Here is a 24,835-nt window from a genome sequence, read left to right as displayed (position 1 = left end):
TTTTTTTAATTTATTTTCATTCACCCAACAACTGGGTCAATACACATGAAGAGAAATCATTGAGGCCCAAAAGTCAGATTGTTCTGAACATTCTACTTGAATTATTCAGCTAATTATCCAGTTCTCTATGATATTTTCCTCTTTTAATGTCAACTATGTACTAGAAGGAAAGCTATCTCAATACAACATCCAAATTGTGTATTTTAAGAAATCTTTTATTCTGGGCTAAGCAAATAGGCCTGCAGGTAAGAATAAGTACTACACACATCTGCAGTAGAACACTGGTTGACCCTCTTGGGACATGACAAAGCTAACAGAGCTCAAGAGAGTACAACTAAAATACTTCATTTTGGAAATATATAGTCCTAGATTCTAATTCTCCCATAGCACCTAAAATATTTTTATCATCGGGGTGCCTGGGTAGCTCAGTTGGTTGAGCTTCCGACTTTGGCTCAGGTCATGATCTCACGGTTTGTGGGTTCGAGCCCCACATCGGACTCTGTGCTGACAGCTGGGAGCCTGGAGCCTGCTTTGGATTCTGTGTCTCCCTCTCTCTCTCTCTCCCCCTCCCCCATTTGTGCTCTCTCTCTATCTCTCAAAAATAAATAAAATGTAATATATATTATTATATATTTATTTATATATATTATATATACTTTATATATATTTATATAATATATACAATTTATATATTATATAATATATATTTATATTATTTATATATATAATATATACTAACATATATATAATCTATAAAACGGACTTAGATTTTTCATTTATTTACTATCAGGACAAATGGGAATGACTGAATAGTTTTCAAAGTGTAAGTTGTTAAGGAATCACCTGGTATCTTATTTTTTTTTTTAAATACTTATTTATTTTTGAGACAGAGCATGAACAGGGAAGGGCCAGAGAGAGAGGGAGACACAGAATCTGAAACAGGCTCCAGGCTCTGAGCTGTCAGCACAGAGCCCGACATGGGGCTCGAACTCACGGACTGTGAGATCATGACCTGAGCCGAAGTCGGACGCTTAACCGACTGAGCCACCCAGGCGCCCCTCACCTGGTATCTTAAAATGCAGATCCTGATTTCGTAGGTCTAGGAGTGAGGCCCGAGATTCTGAATACTAAAGGGCTCCCATAGATGCTGATATCTACACTGCTGCAGGGAGATCACACTTGCAGTGGCAAGGACATAAACGAGAGAATGAGCTTCTTCACCTATTCAGAGATAAAGATTTAAAAGTTTGATCTATGTGGGGGATGGGCATTCCTCATCTATTCATTCACCAAATGAAGGTCTGTTATGCATTAGTCCCTGAAGGTCAACATTAAGGAAAGCAGACACTGCCCTGCGCTCATGGAGTTTCCAGCCTAGCGAAGGAAGGAGCTGGATATTCAGCAAAAAAAATGACAAAGTTCAATACACAAAGGGCCCTTTGCTGGAGCCTAGACTCTTGTCTTTCGCTCCTAGGGCCCCTAGGTACCTGGGCATGCTTGCCCGACGCTGGGCCGTCCCCTCCGCTGATTGGCTGGCTGAACCAGACCTCAGCCAATGAGGCTGGGGCAGTGAGTGGCCGTTGACCGAGGTAACGGCCCTGTTGAGCCGCGATGGCCGGGTCTGCTGGCCGCATCCGAGGCCGCGCCCTGGGGCGCTTTCAGCCAGCCCTACCCGTGGGCGATGTGAGTATCTTTGAGGTTAGAAATGAGACCCTTTTTAACACATTTAGGCTTGTTCCTCACTCTCACCTCTGGAGAGGCAGGAATAGTAATTACAGCTAATATGTGTCAAGCTTTCGCCATAAGCCAGCCACTGGACCAAAAGCCTTAGTTGAATAATTGAACCGTGCAGTGGGTACTTACCATAATTTCGGAGGAGTTGGAGGCTGCCTAAGGTCACATGGGAGTAAATGCAGGAGGCTGAATTCAAATCCAGCTGCTCTTATGACCCTGGGTCCTCTCTCTATGCGCCACTTTGGAAACCAGTTTGCTTCTTAGCTGTTGTCTCCCATTGTGCTGGTGTGTGGGATAGTGACAGTCTAGAATCCTGACGCTAATTAAGTTTGGGGGTTGTTTCTTAATAGGGAAAAGCAACCCATGCTAAAAGCATTTATGGGAAAGATAAGCACCAAATTTAGGAGAGCTGCTGTCTCTTGGGATGGCTATACAGGGGGCTTCAATCGAATGTTAACTGTTTTACTTATTAAGCCCTAGGTGGGAATCTAGATGTTTATTGTATTATTCCCCTTCTTGCCTGAAATACTCACAACTTTAAAAAAAGAAAATATGCACATGGAAAATGAATTTCAGAGGATAAAATGTACACAACGAAATGTAAGTCTTCTCCCACCCCAGATTTCTAGAGCCCCTCACTACAAGCAGGCACTGTTAGCAGTTTTGTATCTCATTCTCTATAGTATGTACAAGCATATATGAGGTATTTTTTTGCACAAGTGTATCCTATTATATACAGTCCTACACTTTGGATTTGTTTTTAATCTCATTATACTTTAAAACAATTTGTTAACCTCCTTTAGCCCTGTGATCAATTTAATTTTGCTGGCAAAATTTTCTCAAGTTTGTTTCTGACATGATGAGATGTAGGTCATGTCTTCCCTGGATGTGTTTGCCTTTTCCTTTTTGCACATCCTCACCTATAGATTTCCAAAAAAACGTCACCAAATTAACCCTAAAGGGTGCAGAAGAAAAAGAATCATGGCAAATAGGGTATTGCCTAGAAATACTTTACCATGTCCTGAACATTCTTACTCATACTCTACAGGTAAAATTCTACAGCCTGCTACTGCTTGAAATTAATTTACTTAAGTGGAATATTGGCAAAGAGAGAGAAATGGGGATTCGTTTTCTCAGGTTGCAGGAAAATGCCAGCTTCTTTCTAGTGAAGTAATATGGGAAGAGGACCTTGTTTGTTTCCAGTTAGGGGGAAAAGCGTGTGTCACACTTAATCCTTATTTTACCTCTTCTAAAAGCCCAAGATATTTTTTTCTTTAAAAAATTCTCCGAATCATTCAACTCTTAAACGGGAGAGCTGGGATTCCAACCAGGCACAGCTAACTCCAAAAGTCATGCCAGATAGGGAAGAGTTTCCTGGAATGAACTCATTTGCTCCTCAAGCTGCTTTGCATGGCACTTTGCATCTACCTCCTACCAATTTCATCCCTGGCTCTTGTCAATACTCACAGAAAAGAAATCGTGTCCTTCAGACACAAACCTCCTTGCTCTTTCTTGTTTCGATTCTCTACCTGGAACACATTTCCCTAGCACCTTCCTTGAGTCTTTTTGAAGGTGTAATTCTTTTAGTCTGCCAAATTTTTAACCAAATGGCGTTTGACATGGCTGATTCCTAACACCTGGGCACTGAAATGACAACCTGAAGATCTCTTTGTTTCAATATGCATTTTGGTGACTACTGTATCTGTAATGGCTCTGTTTTGATACAATTTATGTGAGCTGCTGTGGCAGCGTGTTGGGCGGGAATGTGGTTTTGCTCGTGGGTTGGAGAGCCAGTTGGCAGAAGTTTAGGTGTTTTCAGACAACTACCTACCTCAGTCTGTGTTTCTGGACATTAGATAAGAAAACGTGAGCTAAGCAGAGGTAAGGGTGGGGGTCCGAAAGCGACGGAAGCTGCAGCTAGAAGTGGGCGCGGGGAGAGCCGGCGCGGACTCCGACGTCACTGTGGCGCGCCGCTTCCGGTCTCCAGCGCCAAAGCGAATGACTTCCCCCTCTGTGGGGCCGGAGCGGGGCTTGCTGCGACCCCACGGAGCCCACGATCGCGCTTCCCCAGCCAGCGAATCCGCCAGCACCAGCGTCCCACCGGCGCCTGGGACCATGGCCACCGACTCATGGGCCCTGGCGGTGGATGAACAGGAGGCAGCGGCCGAGTCGGTGAGTTGGATTCAGCCATAAAAGGGTTAGGGGTCAGTTTTGACCGACGATCAGTTCCCTTGGAAAGACAGTTGCTACTTTGGTCAGGATGGATATAGAGTGCGTGTGGGGATGAAGCCTGGACTTTGAGCGGCTTTGTTTATCCATCCGCCTCCTGGGTTACATAAGAGCAGGTGAGTGCTCCCAGGGATGAAGAGCTCAGCCGCCTGCTCGTCTTCCCTGAATCAAGACTGATTGTAGACTGCATTCCCCACCCCCCCACTCCCAACCTTGGATTATAATCACCTTTGTGTCATTCTCCATCTCTGGATTCTGAACTTCCTGGACTCTGGGACCGTGGCTTACTCATCTTTGTGTGCTTCCTCAGCATGCTTAGTGATAATGAATGATTGACTTACTAGGCCCAGCAGTCAGTAAATCCTCTTCTGATCACCTTAACTTTTGTTCTGGGCCTCATGCACAGTAAACAAGATAGGAGTTGAACGTGACTATGTAGAATTCATTCTTCCCACCTAAACACTCTAAGTTCTGATAGTGCTTTGAACCTACTTGTTAGTACTTATTTCTGTGAATCTCTTGAGAAAAAGGACTTTGTCTTATTTTTTATAACTGATAATAATTTATAAGCACATAATTCAGAGTCAAATAGTTTTAAAAACTGGTTCCACCACCACCAATTTTTTCCTCCCCAGAGACAACTAATAGTTCTCTTGAAACTGATTTACATCATTGACCTCCTTGTTCCCTAAATAGCACATTTGTTTTGCTAGTTCTTGAGTTTTCAGTTTTAGGTATTTACTGATTTTGATTCTTTCCTCCATCCTCCTTTCTCCACCACACATGCACACTTTCCCATTCCCTACCTTTTCATTATATTGTAATTTTAGTTAGATCAGTATTTCATGTTTCTATAATTAGTAACTTATGAATACTTTTACTTTCCTCTAAAACTTTGTTTTTCCTTGGAATTTATAATTGCCTTGCAGTTTTTCTTCATGTTCTTTGTATTTATCACCAACTCAACCCCAAGCTATTTGCTAATTGTCTAAGATTATCTCAGGATGTTCAGACACATTATTCTATTAATTTAATTTCCCCCACGTCTTTTAGCCTCCTTCATTTTGGACTAGTTCTCCCTATGTTCAGAACAGAACTCATTTTGGGGTCTGGAGGAAAACAGGGCAGATTTCCCTTCAGTTTCATTCTGGGGATTCACTCCTCTTGTATCCCCTCTCTTCATCTATCTTTCTTTCTTTCTTTCTTTCTTTCTTTCTTTCTTTCTTTCTTTCTTTCTTTCTTTCTTTCTTTTTTAATGTTTATTTTATTATTTTTGAGAGCGAGAGAGAGAGAGACAAGGAGTGAGCGTGGGGAGAGGTAGAGAGTGAGAGGAAGACACAGAATCTCAAGCAGGCTCTAGGCTCTGAGCGGTCAGCACAGAGCCCGACGCGGGGCTTGAACTCGGTAATAGCCAGATCGTGACTGAGACACTCAGGTGCCTCTCATCTTTCTTGATTTGGTGGAGCCATCCATCAGCTTTCTGGAGGTGTATGGGAAGTAAGTATTTTTAAGATACTACTGAATTTCTGGAAATATCTTATTTTGCCCTATCATTTGGATAATATGCCTGGATGTAGAACTGTAGGTTGGAAATTAATTTCCTACCAAATTTTAAAGGCATTGTGTCATTGCCTTTTAGATTTCTTTATTGGTTATAGAGATGTCTGAGACCATTCTGACTCCTGATGTGACCTGTTTTTCCCTTTGTAAGCTTGAAGAATCTTCTGTTTGTCTCCATTATTCAGCAAATTCATGATAATAAGTCTTGGTATGGATGTGTTTGCATCCATTTTGCTGGGCACTGGGTGGGTCCTTTCAATCTGGAAAATCTTGTCCTTAAGTTATGAGAAATTTTCTCGAAAATTTTCATTGTTGCTTTCTCTCCCTTATTTTTCTTCATTTCCTCTTTCACGAATTCTTACTAGTTGAATGTTGGATCTCTTGGACTGGCCTTCTATAAAGTTTTTGCTTGTTTAAAAAAATTTTTTTATGTTTATTTTTGAGAGAAAGAGAGAGACAGAGCGTGAACAGGGGAGGGAGGGGCAGAGAGAGAGGGAGACACAGAATTTGAATCAGGCTCCGGGCTCAAGCTGTCAGCACAGAGCCCAATGCGGGGCTCTAATTCACAACTGTGAGATCATGACCTCATCTGAAGTCGGACGCTTAACTAACTAAGCCACCCAGACGCCCTGGCCCTCTAAAGTTTTTAAGTCAAGTTTACTGAGATATAATTTACGTATAGTAAAACTCACCCATATTCTGTGAATTTTGACAAAGGCATCAAGTTGTGTAACCATCACCACAATCAGCATGTGGAACATTTCCATCACCTCCAAAAAGTTCCCTCAAACTTTAGTCACTCCGTTCTCCCCACCCTTCTCTGGCAACTGCTGACTTGTTTTCTGTCTCTTTAGATTTGTCTATTCTGGACATTTTATATAAGTGGTATCATACAATAGATGGTCTGTTGTGTCTGGCTGTTTTCACTTAGCATAATGTTTTCAAGGTCCATTCATATTGCAGCAGGTGTCAGTACTTCATTCCTTTTTATTGCCAAAAAATATTATGTTGTCTAGATGTATCCCATTCTGTTTATCCCTTCATCAATGTCCAGTGATGAGCATTTGGATTGTTTCTATTTTTTGGTTATTTTGAATAATGCTGGCTATGATCATTCATGTACAAGTTTTTCTGTGAACATGTATTTTCATTTCTCTTGGGTGTACACCTAGAAGTGGCATTGTTGGATTATATAATAACTCTGTGTTTAACTTTTGAGGAACTGTCAGCATTTTTTCCAAAGTGGCTGCACCATTGTATCATCCTTAAAATGATTCTTTTCTTTTTTTCTTTAGTTGATGTATTTATTTTGAGAGAGTGAGCAAGTGCATACAGGAGAGGGGCAGAGAGAGAGGAAGAGAATCCCAGGCAGGCTCTGTGCTGTCAGTGCAGAGTGCGACGCAGAGCTCGATCTCACAAACTGTGAGATCATGACTTGAGCTGGAAGAGTCAGATGCATAACTGACTGAGCCACCCAGCTGCCCCTAAAATGATTATTTCCTATGAGAATAGTAGTATATATGAGAGGCACCATTGTGTAGAGGTTAAAACCTTAGCTTTTGGGGTGCCTGGGTGGCTTAGTCAGTTAGCCATCCAACTCTTGATTTCAGCTCAGGTCATGATCTCCCAGTTTGTGGGTTTGAGCCCTAAATGGGCTCTGTGCTGACATCGCAGAGCCTGATTAGGATTCTGTCCGTGTCTCTCTCTCTCTCTCTCTCTCTCTCTGCCCCTACCCCACTATCTGTCACTCTCTAAATAAAATAAACTTAAAAAAACAAACCAAACCCTTAGCCTTTGTAGCCAGACAGACTTGGATTTGTATTCTGGGTCCATCATTTACTAGTTATGTGACCTTGGGCAAATGGCTTAACCTTTCTGTGCCTCAGTTTCCACATCTGTAAAATGAAGATAATCAGGTTACCTCATTGGGTTATGGACATGCCTATTACAAGTCTTACATGCGTAATAGCCATTATTATCATTATCTATAATGCACAGTTTCTTTGCAGGAATCTTTTAAATTACTTGCCCATATTGTATGGATTAGTTAGTTGAGCCTGGATAAGGTTTGTGAATCTACTTAACCGTGCACAGGTAAATTAGATCACAATATTCTAACACTGAGCAAACGAGTAAAGACACCTCTGTTACCCTGTGCTTTATGGAACTGCTACTGAGGATCACCACAGGTACTGTGTGACATAGGTGACAGTGATGTGTATAGTACAGGGTTACTGTATTTTAAATATTCATTAAGCTTCATTCCTTATTCATCTTAGATAAGAAAAATTAGATTCTATTTGTATTTATTTCCTTGTTCTTCAGTGGCTCCACTGTGTTCCCCTCTGTTCCGTTGGAGACTTCTTTTCAATTTAGAGGAGGGCAAACAGATTAGAAAACTGATGAGTATGACTCAAGTCCTCGACTTCACCATTTTGCCGAAGACAATCTCTATTCAGTATAGTTCATTTGACATTAAATCTTCCTTCTTCTGTCTCAAGAATCCTTTCTCAAGTGCTTTTGAATAAAATGCAATGTGTAACTGTACAGTTTTCAATTATTTTAACACATCTTAAAAACAAATAATAAAGGCATTGAAAGAATGTGGATCTTACAAAGTGGATGTTTTTGTTCTTTTGCTTTTTGGTTAATTTCAAAATGGTTTGTGATGAAGTTGCATCAGAAAATCGTTTCTCCTTTTTGGTCCAAGTAAATAGAGCAAAGGAAGGTATCTAAACTAACTGTATTTTTTTATTTTATTAAAAAAAATCGTTTTTAATGTTGATTTATTAAATCATTCAGAGAGAGACAGAATGCGAGCAGGGGAGGACTAGAGAGAGAGGGAGACATAGAATCTGAAGCAGGCTCCAGGCTCTGAGCTGTCAGCACAGAGCCTGATGCAGGGCTCGAACTCATGAACTGTGAGATCATGACCTGAGCTGAAGTCGGCCGCTTAATCAACTGAGCCATCCAGATGCCCCTAAACTAACTGTATTTTTTTTTTTTTTTTTTTTTTTGGGACAGAGAGAGACAGAGCATGAACGGGGGAGGGGCAGAGAGAGAGAGGGAGACACAGAATCGGAAACAGGCTCCAGGCTCCGAGCCATCAGCCCAGAGCCTGACGCGGGGCTCGAACTCACGGACCGCGAGATCGTGACCTGGCTGAAGTCGGACGCTTAACTGACTGCGCCACCCAGGCGCCCCAACTAACTGTATTTTTAATATAAATTTCACTGTTCAGTTCACTGACACTGTACTGGGTAATCCATCCTTCACGGTCTTGCTTTATAGGCTTTGAGGTCCTTATAGCCAAGTGAGGGCTGAGGTTTTTTTTTTTTTTGTTTATTTATTTACTTTTTAAAAAAATTTTTTTGAGGGGCGCCTGGGTGGCGCAGTCGGTTAAGCGTCCGACTTCAGCCAGGTCACGATCTCGCGGTCCGTGAGTTCGAGCCCCGCGTCAGGCTCTGGGCTGATGGCTCGGAGCCTGGAGCCTGTTTCCGATTCTGTGTCTCCCTCTCTCTCTGCCCCTCCCCCGTTCATGCTCTGTCTCTCTCTGTCCCAAAAATAAATTAAAAAAAATGTTGAAAAAAAAAATTTAAAAAAAAAAAAATTTTTTTTTGAATGTTTATTTATTTTGGAGAGAGAGAGAGACAGAACATGAACGGGGAAGGGGCAGAGAGAGGGAAGCACAGAGCCCTACGGGGCTCGAACTCACAAACCGTGAGATCGTGACCTGAGCCAAAGTCAGACGCTCAACTGACTGAGCCACCCAGGCGCCCCTGTTTGTTTACTTTTTGAGAGAGCATACAAGCAGGAGAGGGGCAGAGAGAGAGGGTGAGTAAAAATCCTGATGTGGGGCTCAGTCTCACGAAATGTGAGATAATGACTTGAGCGAAATCAAGAGTGGGATGCTTAACCAACTGAGCCACCCAGGCCCCCCCTGGGTATGTTTTTAGATTCTGCTGGAACCTCTCCAGAATCCTGATACATCTGTTAATTTCACTTACATTGTTGCTACCAACTTTTCCTGCATTTCTGTTATTTTAACTATTTACTCTGTTAACTTCCATTTGAACAATATATTAGCAAGAGAATGGTTTGTTCTTTTTATCATTGATAATTAAAATGCTTTAGGGTAATAGATGTTTCTAATACTTAAATCATTTGTACCTCAGCCCTATCATTTGTTGTAGCTAGCAGTTATCACCCTAGGAGTGAGTGCTATTAACTGTTTAAATATTGCCAGTAAGTCAGGCCGTCTGTCTCTGTGCCCCGGCCCCCCAATCTCTATCCCTCTCCCTCTCCACAGCCCTGAATACTACACTTGAACTAGATTTGTTGGCAGGGTATGGAGGAGTGCTTTAGAGAAGACTCAAATACATTGAACGGTGCCATACATCATATGCTGCACTGGTTGCTTCATATTGACTGTCTGTTGGTGTGTTTGCTGTCATGTGGAATTAATGAAGGATTTTTACTGCTTTATGACAATTTCCTTTCTTGCCAGTCTCTCCAGTGTGTCCCTCCCCCCCACCCCCACTTCTCCATCCCCTAACAGTAAAGCATACAGAGACACCAGAAACTCCCTTTTCAGTTAGCAACAATAGAGAAGTGAGGTTCCTCCATCCCAGCTAACCACCCATCAAAATAAACAACTGTTTCATTCCTCTCTTGCCTTTCCCCTTTCTTGGAGTTAGAGGAAAGACAGAATGAACCTCAAAACATAAAGAATTGCTGGTATAGGTGGCACTTTAAGAAATAGCCATTTTCGGGGCACCTGGGTGGCTCAGTCAGTTGAGCGTCTGAATTCAGCTCAAGTCATGATCTCACGGTTTGTGAGTTGGAGCCCTGCGTTGAGCTCTGTGCTGACAGCTTGGAGCCTGGAGCCTGATTCGGATTCTGTGTCTGTCTGTCCCTCTCTCTGCCCGTTCCCCATCACACTTTGTTTCTCTCTCTCTTTCAAATATAAATAAACATTAAACAAATTCTTAAAAAGTAGCCATTTTCATTCTTTCACCCTTCACTAGATGATGTCCTAAGCCCCCTTAATATTTTGTGGTTAGAGCACCTGCTTTCTGCTAGATCCAAAGATCAAGTAAAAATAAAAAACATTCCTGTCTTTAAGGTATTTTCTTTTCCACCCAGCTTTTACTGAGGTTTGACAAATAAAAGTGTATTTTCATTCTAATAGAGGAGATAAGTCCTGCCAAATTTATAGTGTTTGATCAAAGTCCTAATAATTCTTTTTTTGAATTCTTTGCTTTCCCACTTCAGATTGCTAGGTATTTTGATAATACAGTGTGCTATGACGCCCCGGATTGTTTTCAGTTTAAAATATCAGACTTCCAGGGGCACCTGGGTGGCTCAGTTAAGCGTCCAACTTTGGCTCAGGTCACAATCTCGTGGTTCGTGAGTTCAAGCCCCTTGTTGGGCTCTGTACTGACAGCTCAGAGTCTGGAGCCTGCTTTGGATTTTGTCTCCCTCTCTCTGCCCCTCCCCCACTCACACTCTGCTCTCTTTCTCTCTCTCAAAAATAAACAAACACTAAAAAATAGACATATATCAGACTTCCATCACAAGGAAATCTTGAATGTGAGGATGCATATCGGCATGTTGTGGTCCCGTGGCTCAAACATATCTTGCAACATAACTGATGCCTACCTACAGATGCTTTTCATTGCAGCCCTCCCACCTGATATTCTCTGTCTGAAGTGTGACTGCATCTCCCAGTATCTTTTAAAATTTCCTGTTTGTAATACAAGAGAATGACAACTCAAGTGGTATTCTACTGAGAGAGTCTTTGTAATAAGGGCCTTAAGCAAACTCACAAATTATAATTCTCTCTAGGGATTATAATTAGGAGGTGTGGATTTTGAGCTGTTGTGTAACCAGGTTTTTTCTCTTGCTGTATTTATGGGACATTTTGTTTATTCTCACTCATTTAGTCAACAAAAGGAGCCCAGCAGAACAACCTAATGAATAGGTCTTGAGTGTGGCTCATTTCTCCCTAGCTTCATTGGGGAGGCTCTGTTGATTCACAATCTTTTAAGTGATTTTCCTGACACTTTCCCCCCCTCTCCGTATTCTCCATTTAGTTGAGCAACTTGCATCTTAAGGAAGAGAAAATCAAACCAGAAGCCAATGGTGAGTAAAAGCTAGTTTGAAAGCACATGTGATTTCCTTTAGTATTTCTGCTGTGACATAACAACTGTCTGGAAAACAAATTATATATGTACCAGGAAGGGGGCTGACAGATACTGGCAGTTGTTTGATTTGGGAATTAAACTGGACTGTTTTGCTTTGTACTGTGCTTAATATAAGCATGAGGATGCCTAATTGACTTATAAGTGATCAAATTGATTGCTGTCCATGAGAATATACTGCCAAAGATTATTTGTTGTTTTTTCAAAATATTCCTCAATTTGAGATGAGAGAGGCAAAGTATGAGCAACCTGAGAATTAAACTATTGTCATTATCTAAAATCATATCTACCAAAAATCCATTAAATTTTTGTTGATGTACTTAAAATTACTGGCGGGGTGGAGGGAATAGGAACATTAACCTCATTCCAAATTTACTTACAATCTTTTTCTGTATATTTTTTGGTAACGACAACATTGTTTGAATATGCATTTCTATTAATCAATAGTTTATATACATAGAATCTTAATGGCATTATAGCGTGTATATATTGATGAAATATGATTTCCTCTGTTGAACATCAAGGTGGTTTGTGATCATTGCCTGCTGTGATCATCTTTCTATAACATTTCAGAAATATTGATGATATGAGGGAAAGTCACATTTGTTTGAGGTATAGTGAGAGGACTTGGAATAGGAAAGAATTGAAATGTTAGAAACATTGTTTCATACCTTTATTTATTTAGGAACAATAAAATGTTTTAATCTGTGGCTTGGTTTCCTCATTTATTTTTCTGCTCCCCAGGCCTTTACATTTCTAGTGTCTCATAGAATTTGAATTGTCTCAGCTGTTGGGTATGGGATGTGATACTGAATGACGGCCACTTTGTGTCTGATAAAGGTGCTGTTGTCAAGACCAATGCTAATTCAGAGAAGGCAGATGAAGAAGAGAAAGGTAACACAGCCTAGAGCTATACCCACAAGGTTCTACAGTCTTAAGAGCATAGATTGTTACATGGCTTTGTTTTTATGCCCAACTTGGTTTGACTTTAATGGGAGCCACAGTGCTAATAAAAGTTCAACATAGTTGTTGAAAGAATTTTCATTGTTTACATTTTAGGGAAATTTTATTTTGAACCACTGATGGACTCCAGCAGCAGGAAATATTCCCTGAATGATTATCTTGTACAGGGTATTATAAAAGAAATTTTAAGTTGCATCCCCATTGTCTAATAAAGTTAATGATATTTGGACATATTAAACATAGATAACAAGATAGAAATAGCTTATATGATATCAAAATATAAACTTTGTTAATTTCTGGGGTTTTTTTTCCTATTGCTATGATGTGTTTGTTAAGCTAATAATTTTTAATTTTCTATTGAGCATAGATTGGGGAGTAAATACTTAGGTACACATAGGAAGAATAGATAACCTCCAGAAAGGAGAGTTGTTTGGAATAGATCCTGGAGAGGGATATGAGGCCGAATTGCATGATAAAGTCCTAGCACAAATACATGTTACTGCTTAAAATGCCAATGGCAAGTAAATTCAGATGAATTCATGGTGGATTTCATGGCCTTTTAAAATTCTTTGCTCTCAAAAAAATGAAAATTAAAAATAAAATAAATAATAAAAAATAAAATAAAATTCTTTGTTCTTTTTTTCCTGACAGAAGACAGAGCTGCCCAGTCTTTACTCAACAAGCTGATCAGAAGCAACCTTGTCGATAACACGAACCAAGTGGAAGTCCTCCAGCGGGACCCAAATTCCCCGCTCTACTCTGTGAAGTCCTTTGAGGAGCTTCGGCTGTGAGTGTTTGTTTACTTTCTGACTCTCCCCTTTGTGTTTAGATAGAGATCCTAGTCCTATTATATATGTATTTTTCATCACAGCAGAACATTTTTAGCTAATACAAGTTTAATAAAAGAATTTAGCTGCTTTGGGCTATTAAGTAAAATTGCCAGGTAATGTGAATTGTGCTCAGTTTCACATAATTCAAGTATTGTTAGTTGTAAATAAAATGTGTGTAACAACAGTAAGAAAGAGAAAAAGAAATCCCTCAGATATTTGGCTTCTTTCCTCAACCAAAGAGACAGTGACTTTCATCTTTAACTGTTTTCCTAGGAAACCACAGCTTCTCCAGGGAGTCTATGCCATGGGCTTCAACCGTCCATCCAAGATACAAGAGAATGCATTGCCTTTGATGCTTGCTGAGCCGTATGTGTCCTGATACAACTCTGTCCTCTTTTTAATATTCCATTTTTTAAAAATCATATTACTTTTTAAAACTATACTAGTAATACATGCTTATTTTAGAAAAGCTAGAAAACAAGGAAAAATAAAAATCATTTGTAGTCTCCACCCCTCACTAACATTTAGAGACTTCTAGACTTTTTTATGTAAACTTACATATCTATAGCTATACCTTTTTTTTTAATAATGTTTATTTATTTGAGAGAGAGAGAGTGCACGAGCAGGGGAGGGGCAGAGGTGGGGGGGAGAGAGAATCCCTAGCAGGCTCCACGCTGTCAGCGTAGAGCCTGATGTGGGACTCAATCTCATGAACCGTGAGATCGTGACCTGAGTTTAGATCAAGAGCCAGACGTTTAAGCGACTAAGCCACCAAGGCGTCCCATACCTTTTTTTTTTTAAAGCTAGTTTATTTTTTATTTTATCATGTGTGCAGTTGGGTAAGGGGTAAAGGGGGAGAAGAGAGAGAATCCTAAGTCCCAAGCAGGCTTCACACCTAGTGCAAAACCCGACAGGGGCTTGATCCTGTGACGATGAGATCGTGACATGAGCTGAAATCAACACTCAATTAACTGAGCCACCAGGTCCCCCTATACCTTTTTTAAAAAATGGAACCATATAAAATCTTCAAATGCTTTTTAAAAACTTAATTAGGGGCACCTGGGTGGCTCAGTTGGTTAAGCGTCTAACTCTTGATTTTGGCTCAGGTAATGATCTTAGGGTCATGAGATCAAGCTCCGCATCAGGCTCTGCACTGACAGCTCAGAGCCTGGAGCCTGCTTTGGACTCTCTGTCTCCCTGTCTCTCTTTGCCCCTCCCCCGCTTGTGCTCTGTCCCTCTCTCTCTCAAAAATAAATAAACATTAAAAAAATTTTTTTAGAAACACACAATAAAAAAAGAAAACTTAGATGATCATCTTTCTATGTTGATAAATAAACATTTATCATTCATATACACTATGATTTCATTAGATGGATATATAAAATTTATTGTGTCAAATATAACAGGCAAAAACCAGTGTTCTGAAAGACCAGAATAGGGTAATTACCAGTTGTTTTCTGGTGCAGTGCTTTTCACTCTTGCATAGGCATATGAATCTCATAGGAATTTATTAAAATACAGATTCTCATTTCAGTCTCCATCTGAGGTGGGGACTAAAGTTCATCTTTTCTAATAAGCTTCTAAGTGATTATGATGATGCTAGTTTCAGACCACATTTTGAGAAACAAGGTTTGAGAGCATGAGGAACTCTTTATAAAAATAAATCCCTACATTATATATGATTATGTAAAATTATGCTGCATATAATTTAAATCCTGAAACTCCTTTTCCTATGGTCTAAAAGGACATATTTTGGGGGTGTGCCTGGGTGGCTCAGTTGGCTAAGCATCCGATTTTTTTTTTTTAATTTTTTTCTAATGTTTATTTTTGAGAGAGAGACAGAGAGACAGAGTGTGAGCAGGGGAGGGGCAGAGAGAGAAGGAGACACAGAATCTGAAGCAGGCTCCAGGCTCCGAGCTGTCAGCACAGAGCCTGACGTGGGGCCCAGACCCACAAACTGCAAGATCATGACCTGAGCCAAGATCATGACCTGACTTTAACCAACTGAGCCACCCAGGCACCCCAGACATCCAACTCTTGATCTCAGCTCAGGTCACGAAGTCAGCGTTGTGAGTTCAGTCCTGCATTGGGCTCTGCACTGGGCATGAAGCCTACTTAAAAAATAATAAAATATAAGTAAATAAAAAAAAGATATTTTAGGTCTGTATTTTTCTTAACATTTTCTTTGTTCCATGTCATAATAGTGACTTTTTTCATGATGAATAATGTTGCTTTTTAGCTTGACACTTTGAACATAGAGATGAATAAATGGAATATTTGTTTCACATTGATCATTTGTGTTTAGAGATCTTTTTTTTTTTTTTAAGTTTATTTATTTATTTAGAGATCAGGGGAGGGGCAGAGACAGGAGAGAATCCCCAGCAGGCTCTGCAATGTCAGGTCAGAGCCCAATGTGGAGCTCAAACTCATGAACCGTAAAATCATGATATGAGCCGAAGTCAGACACTTAACTGACTGAGCCACCCAGGTGCCCCTAGAGATCTTAATGCTTTCATAGATGCTCAATTTTTAAATCATCAATGTTAGAAGAGACCTAAGAGAACTATCTAGTACTATTCTTCATTAACAAATATGTATTGAGTACAGGTATGTAACAGATACTATTGTAGATCCTTGGATACATTAGTAAACAAAGCAGACAAAAATTCCTGCCCTATATAAGGAGCTTACTCTGGAATATAGATCATTTATTTTTATTAAAAATAAATAAAATATACAGTATATAGCATGTTAAAAGATATAAGTTTTAAATGTAATTAATGCCACTGAATTGTACATTTACAAGCTGTTTTTAAAAAAAGGTAATAGGGCGCCTGAGTGGCTCAGTTGGTTAAGTGTCTGACTTCGGCTCAGGTCATGATCTTATGGTTCATGAGTTTGAGCCCTGCATTGAGCTCTCTGCTGTCAGCATAGAGCCTGCTTAGGATCTTCTGTCCCCCCACTCGTTCGCTGGCTCTCTCTCTCTCTCTCTTGCTCTCTCTCAGTAAATAAACGTACTAAAATAAATAAAAGTTAAAACGGTGACAAATGCTAAAGAGAAAAACAGAGCATAGTAGGGGAGATGAGGAATACCAAGGAAACGAATTGCAGTTTTCCCCCAACTTTATATTATGAAAATTGTCGAACTTACAACAAAATTGAAAGGATTTTATAGTGAACACCCATATGCCCATCATCTAGATTCTGTCACTAACATTTTATTATACTTCATCACATATCTATCCACCAATATATCATTCTTTAAGGTATTTCAAAGTAGGTTACAATTCTAATCAAGTGTTAGGGTCAGATCTCATCAAGTAGATGATGTGCGAGCAAAGCCTTGAAGGAGAGGAGAGTTGACATGTTGTCACCTGGAACAGTTGCCCCAGGCAGAGTATAGCCAGTGCAGAAACCTTGAGATGGGGGCATGGCTGGCATGCTTTTGGGGCAGCACTGAGGCCTTTGTGGTGGAGTAGGTGATTAAGGGAGCAGGTAGCAGGAGCTGAGAACAGAGAACCACTAGGGAGCCAGATTGTAACACAGAAGCATTTTCACTTTTATTCTGAATGAAATGAGGAGTGACATAAGCGGTCTCACGTTTTAAAAGAATCACTCACTGGCTGCTGTATCAAGAACAAAAGATACAGAGTGTGCTTTGAATCCCACCATAGTCGTCTCTCTGTGGTGCTTTGTTTGTGGAGCTAGGATGTGTAACTCCACTGCGGAAATCAAAGCCTCCTTCTGTAAACTAAGCCTTATTCTTCATTGTGCTTAACTAAGAGAATACTTGAGATTTACACTCCTAAACAGTTTGTTTTCTTGTGCAGCCCACAGAACTTAATTGCCCAGTCTCAGTCTGGCACTGGTAAAACAGCTGCCTTCGTGTTGGCCATGCTCAGCCAAGTAGAACCTGCAAATAGATACCCCCAGGTAAGGGCTTGGTAAATTTGGATTTTCTGCTAACATGTAGCTAGAAATTACATTTGATGGAATAAAAGCCAAGGTGCTTATTACTTTTTACATAAACCAGAGCCCCTTGTGGAGCACAAGCAATATGGCTGATTTTCTAGTAGCCACACACATCCTGTTCTTTCTCCGTGGTTTGCCAGTTCTGGGATACTGCTGACAGACTTGGCACCTCTACTTGCAAGAAAGTATCATCCTTTGGAAAGTTCTGAGAACTTTCTGAGTAAGTGAAAAGGAAGCTAATCTCCAACTGGAATTTCAGATCCTTGCTCATATGGGGGTTTTTATATTCCTGTGGCCAATAGCTATTTTCAACGGTCTTTACCCAGCCAGAGTTCTGACCCTTCAGAATTCTAGCTTATGACTTTGCAGCTTAAAAAATCAAATGGTGTGCACTTTAATTTACATACCCTTCTTCAGCGTCAGCTGGAGGAATAACTAAGTCCTGACGGTAGTTCCCCACTGCCCTTGAGATCTCACTGTACACTCTTTCCCTGCCAGTGTCTGTGCCTCTCCCCAACTTATGAGCTCGCCCTGCAAACAGGAAAAGTGATTGAACAGATGGGCAAATTTTACCCTGAACTGAAGCTAGCTTATGCTGTCCGAGGCAATAAATGTGAGTATGAATATGTGATTCTAATTCATTAGGCTAACCACTTCTATTTTATTTAAAAGTTTATTTATTTTGAGAGAAAGAGCGTGCACAAAAGTGAGGGGGGTGGGCAGGGAGCGAGAAAGAGGGAGAGAATCCCAAGCAGGCTCTGAGCTGACACGGGGCTGAAACTCATGAACTGTGAGATCATGACCTGAGCTGAAGTCGGACACTTAACTGACTGAGCTACCTAGGCTCCCCTAACAACTTCCATTTTAAAAATTTCAAATCATACACAGTAGGTGAAATAATAAAGATAACACACGTGCCCTTTACGTACACTCAAAAACTCAGCACTTTGCCATATTTACTTTATCTGTATGTGTGTGTGTGTGTTGGGGGGGAACCATTTGAAAGTATATTGCAGATGTTGTGGATCTTTATTCCTAAATACTTGAGCGTGCATCTCATAATAAGGGCATTCTTCAGCATACCCACAAAACCCTTATCACAAGAGAGTTAGCAGATTCTCTAAGAACTGGTATCTAGTCCATTTTATTTTTCCCCAAAAGTGTTTCTTTGTGGCTGCTTTGTTTTTGAACCAAGATCAAATTAGTGGATATGCACTCCTTCAATCTAGAATAGTTCCTACATCTTCTCCCCCAGTACATTTGACTTTTTTAACAGGCCAGACCAGTTGCTTATAAAATGTTGCACATTTTGGATTTAATTGCCTAGTTTCTTCTTAATGTCATTAGAAGAACAAAAAATGTTCTAGAATATGAACAATTAACTCTGGCATTTCATTTTTTTTTAATTGTAATTAACGTACAGTGCTGTTAGTTTCAGGTATACAATATAAGGATTCAACAATTCTTTTTTTTTTTTAAGTTTATTTATTTTTGAGAGAGAGCACACAAGTGAGGGAGAGGCAGAGAGAAAGAGAGAGAGAAAATCCCAAGCAGGCTCTGCATTGTCAGTGCAGAGCCCAATGTGGGGCTCGAACTCACAAACCCTGGGATCATGACCTGAGCCGAAGTCAGACGTTTAGCCAACCAAACCACCCAGGCACCCCTGTGATTCAACAATTCTCTATTTTTCTCAATGCTTATCAAGATAAGTGGATTAAATGTAAAAGATAACCCCTCTATCTATTTCACCTTCCCTCACTCACCACCTCCCCCCCACCAGCAAACACCAGTTTGTTCTCTGTATTTAAGAGGTTTTTTTTGGTTTGGAGCTTTTTTCCCCCCCTATTCAGGTTTCCTACTTTTGTTATACAACAAATTAACAATATTTAAGTAATTAAAAAAAGTCTTGTTGAAAGTTTGGCTAAGTCCTGTGAATCTTTACCACTAACCTGTAACTGTGACTACAGAAATCTACTCAGTGTACAATGTCCTAATACCAACTTAAAATTGTTTCTAAAAAGTAAATAAGATTATAAAATTTAGTGAAAGATGATAAGACATTTAAAATTTTTCAATTTGGGTTAGAATGGCAGAGGAGTCTGAATAACTTTTGTGGGGGGCTGTAATTGGTTTGTTTAACAGAAGTAAGAAGGGGCATTTGTTGGCTTTGAATTGACTCAACATTTACATTAGGGCAAAATTTTGACTGTTTAGAGGAAGCTTGCATGTGTCTGGTCAAGACTGTAATCAAAGGGCTAAAAATTATAAGTGTCATCTAATTCAAAATGAAGAGCCAAATCTTCTAAGTTCCAGACTGCACACACAGTCAAGAACATGCCATGGTCCAGCAGGCCTTGTCTGGGGAAGCACTTTATCTAACAGAGGCATTTTGTGTTTCTTTGGGAAAGCAAAGCCTTTCATGATGAATCCTGTTTACTGACCCGGACAGACAGTGCATAGAGGCAACCGGCTTGTTTGACGTAGATGCTAAGGTAGCTGAGGGACAGAGTGCACTGGAGAGAGTGCTGTGAAAGTCTGCTTGGGAGAAGTGCCATCCTGGGCTGGGGGAATGATGTTGACAGAGAAGAAATAAAGATAACGACAGAGCCTCCTTGAAAGAGAACTGGATGACTACAGAGAATGGAAAAGAACGCTACTGAAGAGGCTTTCATCTTCTCACTGTGTATATCCTTACCTTATCTGTTCAGCATTATTAAATACTGTGGTGATATCATAGCCTTTCCTTAAAACAGTAAGGCAAACATAAAAACAGTTGCATTAAAATACATCATAGCTTTAGGTTTTTCTCAGAGAGGAAAGCAGGCTTTTCCATGGAAATACCCACGGAAAACATCTTGTCTCCACAGTGGAAAGAGGTCAGAAGATCAGTGAACACATTGTCATTGGCACCCCTGGGACTGTTCTGGACTGGTGCTCCAAGCTCAAGTTCATTGACCCTAAGAAGATCAAGGTGTTTGTTCTGGATGAGGCTGACGTGATGATAGCTACTCAGGGCCACCAAGACCAGAGCATCCGCATCCAGAGGTAGGAACTCTTGAGCCAAGAGGAACGTCTCAGCCTCCTGATCTACAGCATCTTCTCCTTTTACTTCAAACACTTCTTGCTCCTATCAGGTTCTTTACTGTAGTGCTTCCAGAAGCATTTGTTTGATAGGCCATTTGCTCCTCAGCGCTGACCATGGGTTGAGGAAGGAGACTTAGGGAATCTAACACCAGCCCCCTGCCTGTCCCATGGCTGCTCTTGCCTCCTCCCTGCTGTTCTCCTCCCTTTTGCCTCTTTCCCCGGCGTGTAGAGCATCCAAGCCTGGGGTGGCTGTCTTCTGTTCCTCCCAGGGAAAGACTCGGGGTCATGCCACATACCTGGGTCTTCCCTTGCAGGATGCTGCCCAGGAACTGCCAGATGCTGCTTTTCTCTGCCACCTTTGAAGACTCTGTATGGAAATTTGCCCAGAAAGTGGTCCCAGACCCAAACATTATCAAACTGAAGCGTGAGGAGGAGACGTTGGACACCATCAAGCAGTATTACGTCCTGTGCAGTAACCGAGATGAGAAGTTCCAGGCCTTGTGTAACCTCTACGGGGCCATCACCATTGCTCAGGCCATGATCTTCTGCCACGTGAGTAGCAGTGGCAGCAGCAGGCCTGCGGGGGGAGGAGCTCCACTGGAGGGTGTGCCTGGCCCTCCCTTCAGCCAGCTCCACCTCAGTGCTGAGGAGGACTGGGCGTCCTCTGTGTGGCCAGAAAGGAGATGATGAAGCACCTCCACCTGCCCCAGGGCATATTCTCCTCAGACTATAATGAGTTATGAGGGAAAGACTGTGAAGCATTGAACTTTTCTTTGGTCCCACCTCTTAGACATACCTTGGGAAAAACTCCAGATAACATCCAATGAAATGATTATATAACATTAAGAATATAGACTATTTGAGAATGAAGATATTTGGCTCCTACCACACTCTTCCTAGCTGAACACTAAGATGATTTAAGTAATTCATCCAAAAAAAATTCACATGGCTAAAATTGTCTTTGTAAAATTGGTAAGCCTACCCTGGTGGCTGAACTCAGCAGGCTTTCACGTACTTTAATGGAAACAAGCCACTTTTTTGCAGGTTTGTTTTTGTTTTTATTTTTACAGGTATCTCCATTTAAAACCATTCTTTTCACTCCAGACCCGCAAAACGGCTAGTTGGCTGGCAGCAGAGCTCTCCAAAGAAGGCCACCAGGTGGCTCTGCTGAGCGGCGAAATGATGGTGGAGCAGAGGGCTGCGGTGATCGAGCGCTTCCGAGAGGGCAAAGAGAAGGTGCTGGTGACCACCAACGTGTGTGCCCGCGGTGAGCAGAGAATGTGCCTGTTCGCCAGGCTCCGGATGGCGAGAGCAGTGCTCCCGCACGGGACGCTCAGATGGTTCGGGGAGTCCAGCTGGGGTTGGTGCTGACTTTGTTTTCTGGGAGAGGCTGGATTCCCCCAGCAGATGAGAACGTTCACAGAAGCCAGGAGTCCTGATGTGGTGGAAGGAAACAGGCAGTGACTGGTTTAGAGTGAATGGTGCCTGCTCTCCTGGGGGCCCCTAGTGAAGTTTCGGCCGCATCTCCAGATTCTTGTATCTAGCAGAGGCTCTCTTCTGGCGATGTCATAATTTTGTTAGCACCTGCCAGAGTTCTCTTTTTCCCTCTGGATTCTGCTGCGTGCCCCCGGTCCCCGAATCCCAGAGCTGGCCTGCCCCAGACTCTTCCTCCACCTGATGCTGGCGTGTGGCAGCCTCGCCTGGTGGGTGGTGGTTTTTGTTTCCCGTCCTGACTCCACCCCTCTTTCGTGCAGGTATTGATGTTGAACAGGTATCTGTCGTCATCAACTTTGACCTTCCCGTGGACAAGGATGGGAACCCAGACAACGAGACCTACCTGCACCGGATCGGGCGCACGGGCCGCTTTGGCAAGAGGGGCCTGGCAGTGAACATGGTCGACAGCAAGCACAGCATGAACATCCTGAACAGAATCCAGGAGCATTTTAGTGAGTGCCTGGGAGTGTCCCCTGCCAGGGCCCTTTCCTTAGAGGGGCAGGTTCTCCTGGGGCCTCCTCGAGAGGCCTTTGTCCTTGTCGCATTCCCCTCCTTTCCTACAATGTGGAAGTTCTCGAAGAGCACACCTGGTGAGTTCAGGTCAGGAACTCGAACAACAGTGCCCCCTTGGCCAGGCATGAAGGGCCTAGGGCTCTGTCCCGTGCTCAGGCACCAGGAGCCCGTGGGGTTTCATGAAAGTTTGCTGTGGCCAGAGGCTTGGCATGGGGGCAGAAACCTGTCTGCCTCCTCCCTCCCTGCTGTGCTGTCCCTTCCCTAGGTGTGTGTTTTCATGATAGCCCCGTGTTGATGTCTCTGTGAATTCTCTTTTTCTCCCCAGATAAGAAAATAGAAAGATTGGACACAGATGATTTGGATGAGATTGAGAAAATAGCCAACTGAGAAGCTCCGTCAGTCACCAGTGCCCACCCCTGGTGCTCCCCCTGCACGGGAGACTGGTGCTTTCACGGCTCAGGCCTTGACAGTCGCCACATAGAAGAGGAGGCAGAGGAGAGAGAAACTACCTACCTCATTTTAAATTACGTTTGGACTAGACAAAAATTGTGCAAATGATGGGGGAAGGTAGAAAAAAATTGTTTATACAACTCTTGAAGATTAGGTGTGAATACACAGAAATTTACCTTTTGAAATTCTGTCTTTTTTTTTGGCCAGCATTTTCCCCGTCTAGATGCTGTGGCTAATCACTTGTTCAAGATCTTTGCAGCAGCCCCTGCCTATTCTCTGGCCAGGAGCGTTAAGACCAGCGTCCAGACAGAATAGAGATGAAGAGGGACACAGATAGGGGCGCTTGGATGGCTTGGTCGGTTAAGTGTCCGACTTCAGTTCAGGTCATGAGCTCAGTTTGTGGATTCGGGCCCCACATCAGGCTCTGTGCTGACAGCTCAGAGCCTGGAGCCTGCTTTGGATTCTGTCTCTCTTTGCCCCTCTCCTGCGTGCACTCTGCCTTTCTCTCAAAAATAAATAAATGTTAAAAAAAAAAAGAGAGAGACACAGAGACAGACAGAGAGAGATCCCAAGTAAGATAGGTGATAAGCCAGCCATCATGTTTGGAGTATGGCATGAGGCCTGTGAGCTGGGGGTGGGGCACCTTATCTGAGTGTTGTCAGTCCCGCCTGCCCTGTTGCCCACAGCATGGACCAAAATGTCAACCTGGGGCTTTTGGTGTATGCAGGTTTGTGTTGCAGGACCACGACCTCGTGGTTTTCATCAGCAGGTGCAGTCTGTATATAGTGCACATCTGATTACCAGTGGGTCCATTGCCTGTGCTTAAGGCCTGTGGTAAAGTCATAGTGGAGAGGTGGTGGTGGCCCTAGCTTGCCACACAGCCTGGGCTTACAGGCACTTGCAGCATCTTTTTTATATCCCAGGTGTCACCTTGACCCCTTCATAGTCCCAGGCAAATAAAAGGTGATTTAAGGTTTGGATCCTCAGTGAAAATTATGGCTTCAAATTGCTAATGACCAGCCTCAAGGCAGTTCTACAAGTGATCAGCAATAGTGTGACAAATACTGGCTTTGTCTCCAGATCCCAGAAGGCAAATTTCTCAGAGCTGGGAATGATTTCAGATATTTGGTGTCTTGATTGTAAAGGGATTCTGAAAGTCTGAGCTCACAGTTCTTGGAATACAAACAATGCAATAAGGGACTAGATGGACTAGCCATTTACCTGTGTAAGGCAGGAGTAACTGCCAAGGACTTGGCTTCCTTCTTACTGAGCATCTTTGTGTAGAACAGTTAGAGCAAATACTAGTAATCGACATTTCCTACCTGGCCAAGGCTGATGGTACCCACAGAGACACAGAGCAAAGATGAGATGAAACTGAAACTCCAGCAAAAAGGACTTCTCTCCAGCTCTTTGACCTTGATACAGAACTAGGCCCAGGCTTGGAAGAAGGATTTTCTGTGATGAGAACTGTTCCAATCCCAGATTATCCTTTTAAGTGTTTCTGTGTTTTAGGACCAGATTGGATACCTGGGAAGGGAAGGGGCCAATGCCAGCCTCCAGATGGTTCCTTTAATCTGACATTACAGATACTGCAGAGACCAACAGACTGCTAATCCTACTACATTTCCCCAGTTGGCATTTGACTATAGAGTCTTCTCTGGGCTTCTGGCCAACTCTGACCCACCTTGGGAGTCTTCTTGTAAGAAGAAATTTTATGTCTCCCACCTCCTGCAGTGCTGTGGACCAACCGTGAAACAATTAAAAACAAAGGCAATAATTAAAGGAGTATAGACTCCTCACAAG

The 24,835-nt window shown here is 42.0% G+C and overlaps 1 protein-coding gene and 1 long non-coding RNA gene across 3 annotated transcripts; one reads left to right on the top strand and one right to left on the bottom strand.

Moving 5' to 3' along the window:
- The first annotated feature begins 1,608 nt into the window (after window positions 1-1,608).
- LOC131499320 (ATP-dependent RNA helicase DDX19B) lies at window positions 1,609-23,217 on the top strand. 2 transcript variants are annotated; one of them, XM_058707250.1, is made up of 12 exons: window positions 1,609-1,683; window positions 11,619-11,667; window positions 12,567-12,620; window positions 13,341-13,476; window positions 13,793-13,885; window positions 17,350-17,452; window positions 17,990-18,104; window positions 20,359-20,536; window positions 20,890-21,127; window positions 21,680-21,842; window positions 22,330-22,521; window positions 22,908-23,217. In XM_058707250.1, exons 1-12 carry the CDS (start codon window positions 1,612-1,614, stop codon window positions 22,967-22,969), a joined length of 1,455 nt encoding a protein of 484 aa, XP_058563233.1. In that variant the 5' UTR covers window positions 1,609-1,611; the 3' UTR covers window positions 22,970-23,217. The 2 variants fall into 2 exon arrangements, with proteins under 2 accessions (XP_058563233.1, XP_058563232.1); XM_058707249.1 differs by lacking the exon at window positions 1,609-1,683 and adding an exon at window positions 3,467-3,906.
- On the bottom strand, window positions 20,919-24,810 carry LOC131499324 (uncharacterized). Its single transcript, XR_009255805.1, has 2 exons — window positions 24,355-24,810; window positions 20,919-22,010 (listed from the first exon to the last, which is right to left on the bottom strand). It is a non-coding gene; the product is annotated as an uncharacterized LOC131499324 (long non-coding RNA).
- Window positions 24,811-24,835: the final 25 nt, after the last annotated feature.

This window comes from Neofelis nebulosa, chromosome 17 (assembly GCF_028018385.1).
Source record: "Neofelis nebulosa isolate mNeoNeb1 chromosome 17, mNeoNeb1.pri, whole genome shotgun sequence".
Taxonomy (NCBI): Eukaryota; Metazoa; Chordata; class Mammalia; order Carnivora; family Felidae; genus Neofelis; species Neofelis nebulosa.
This window is presented reverse-complemented; position numbering and strand designations above follow the sequence as displayed.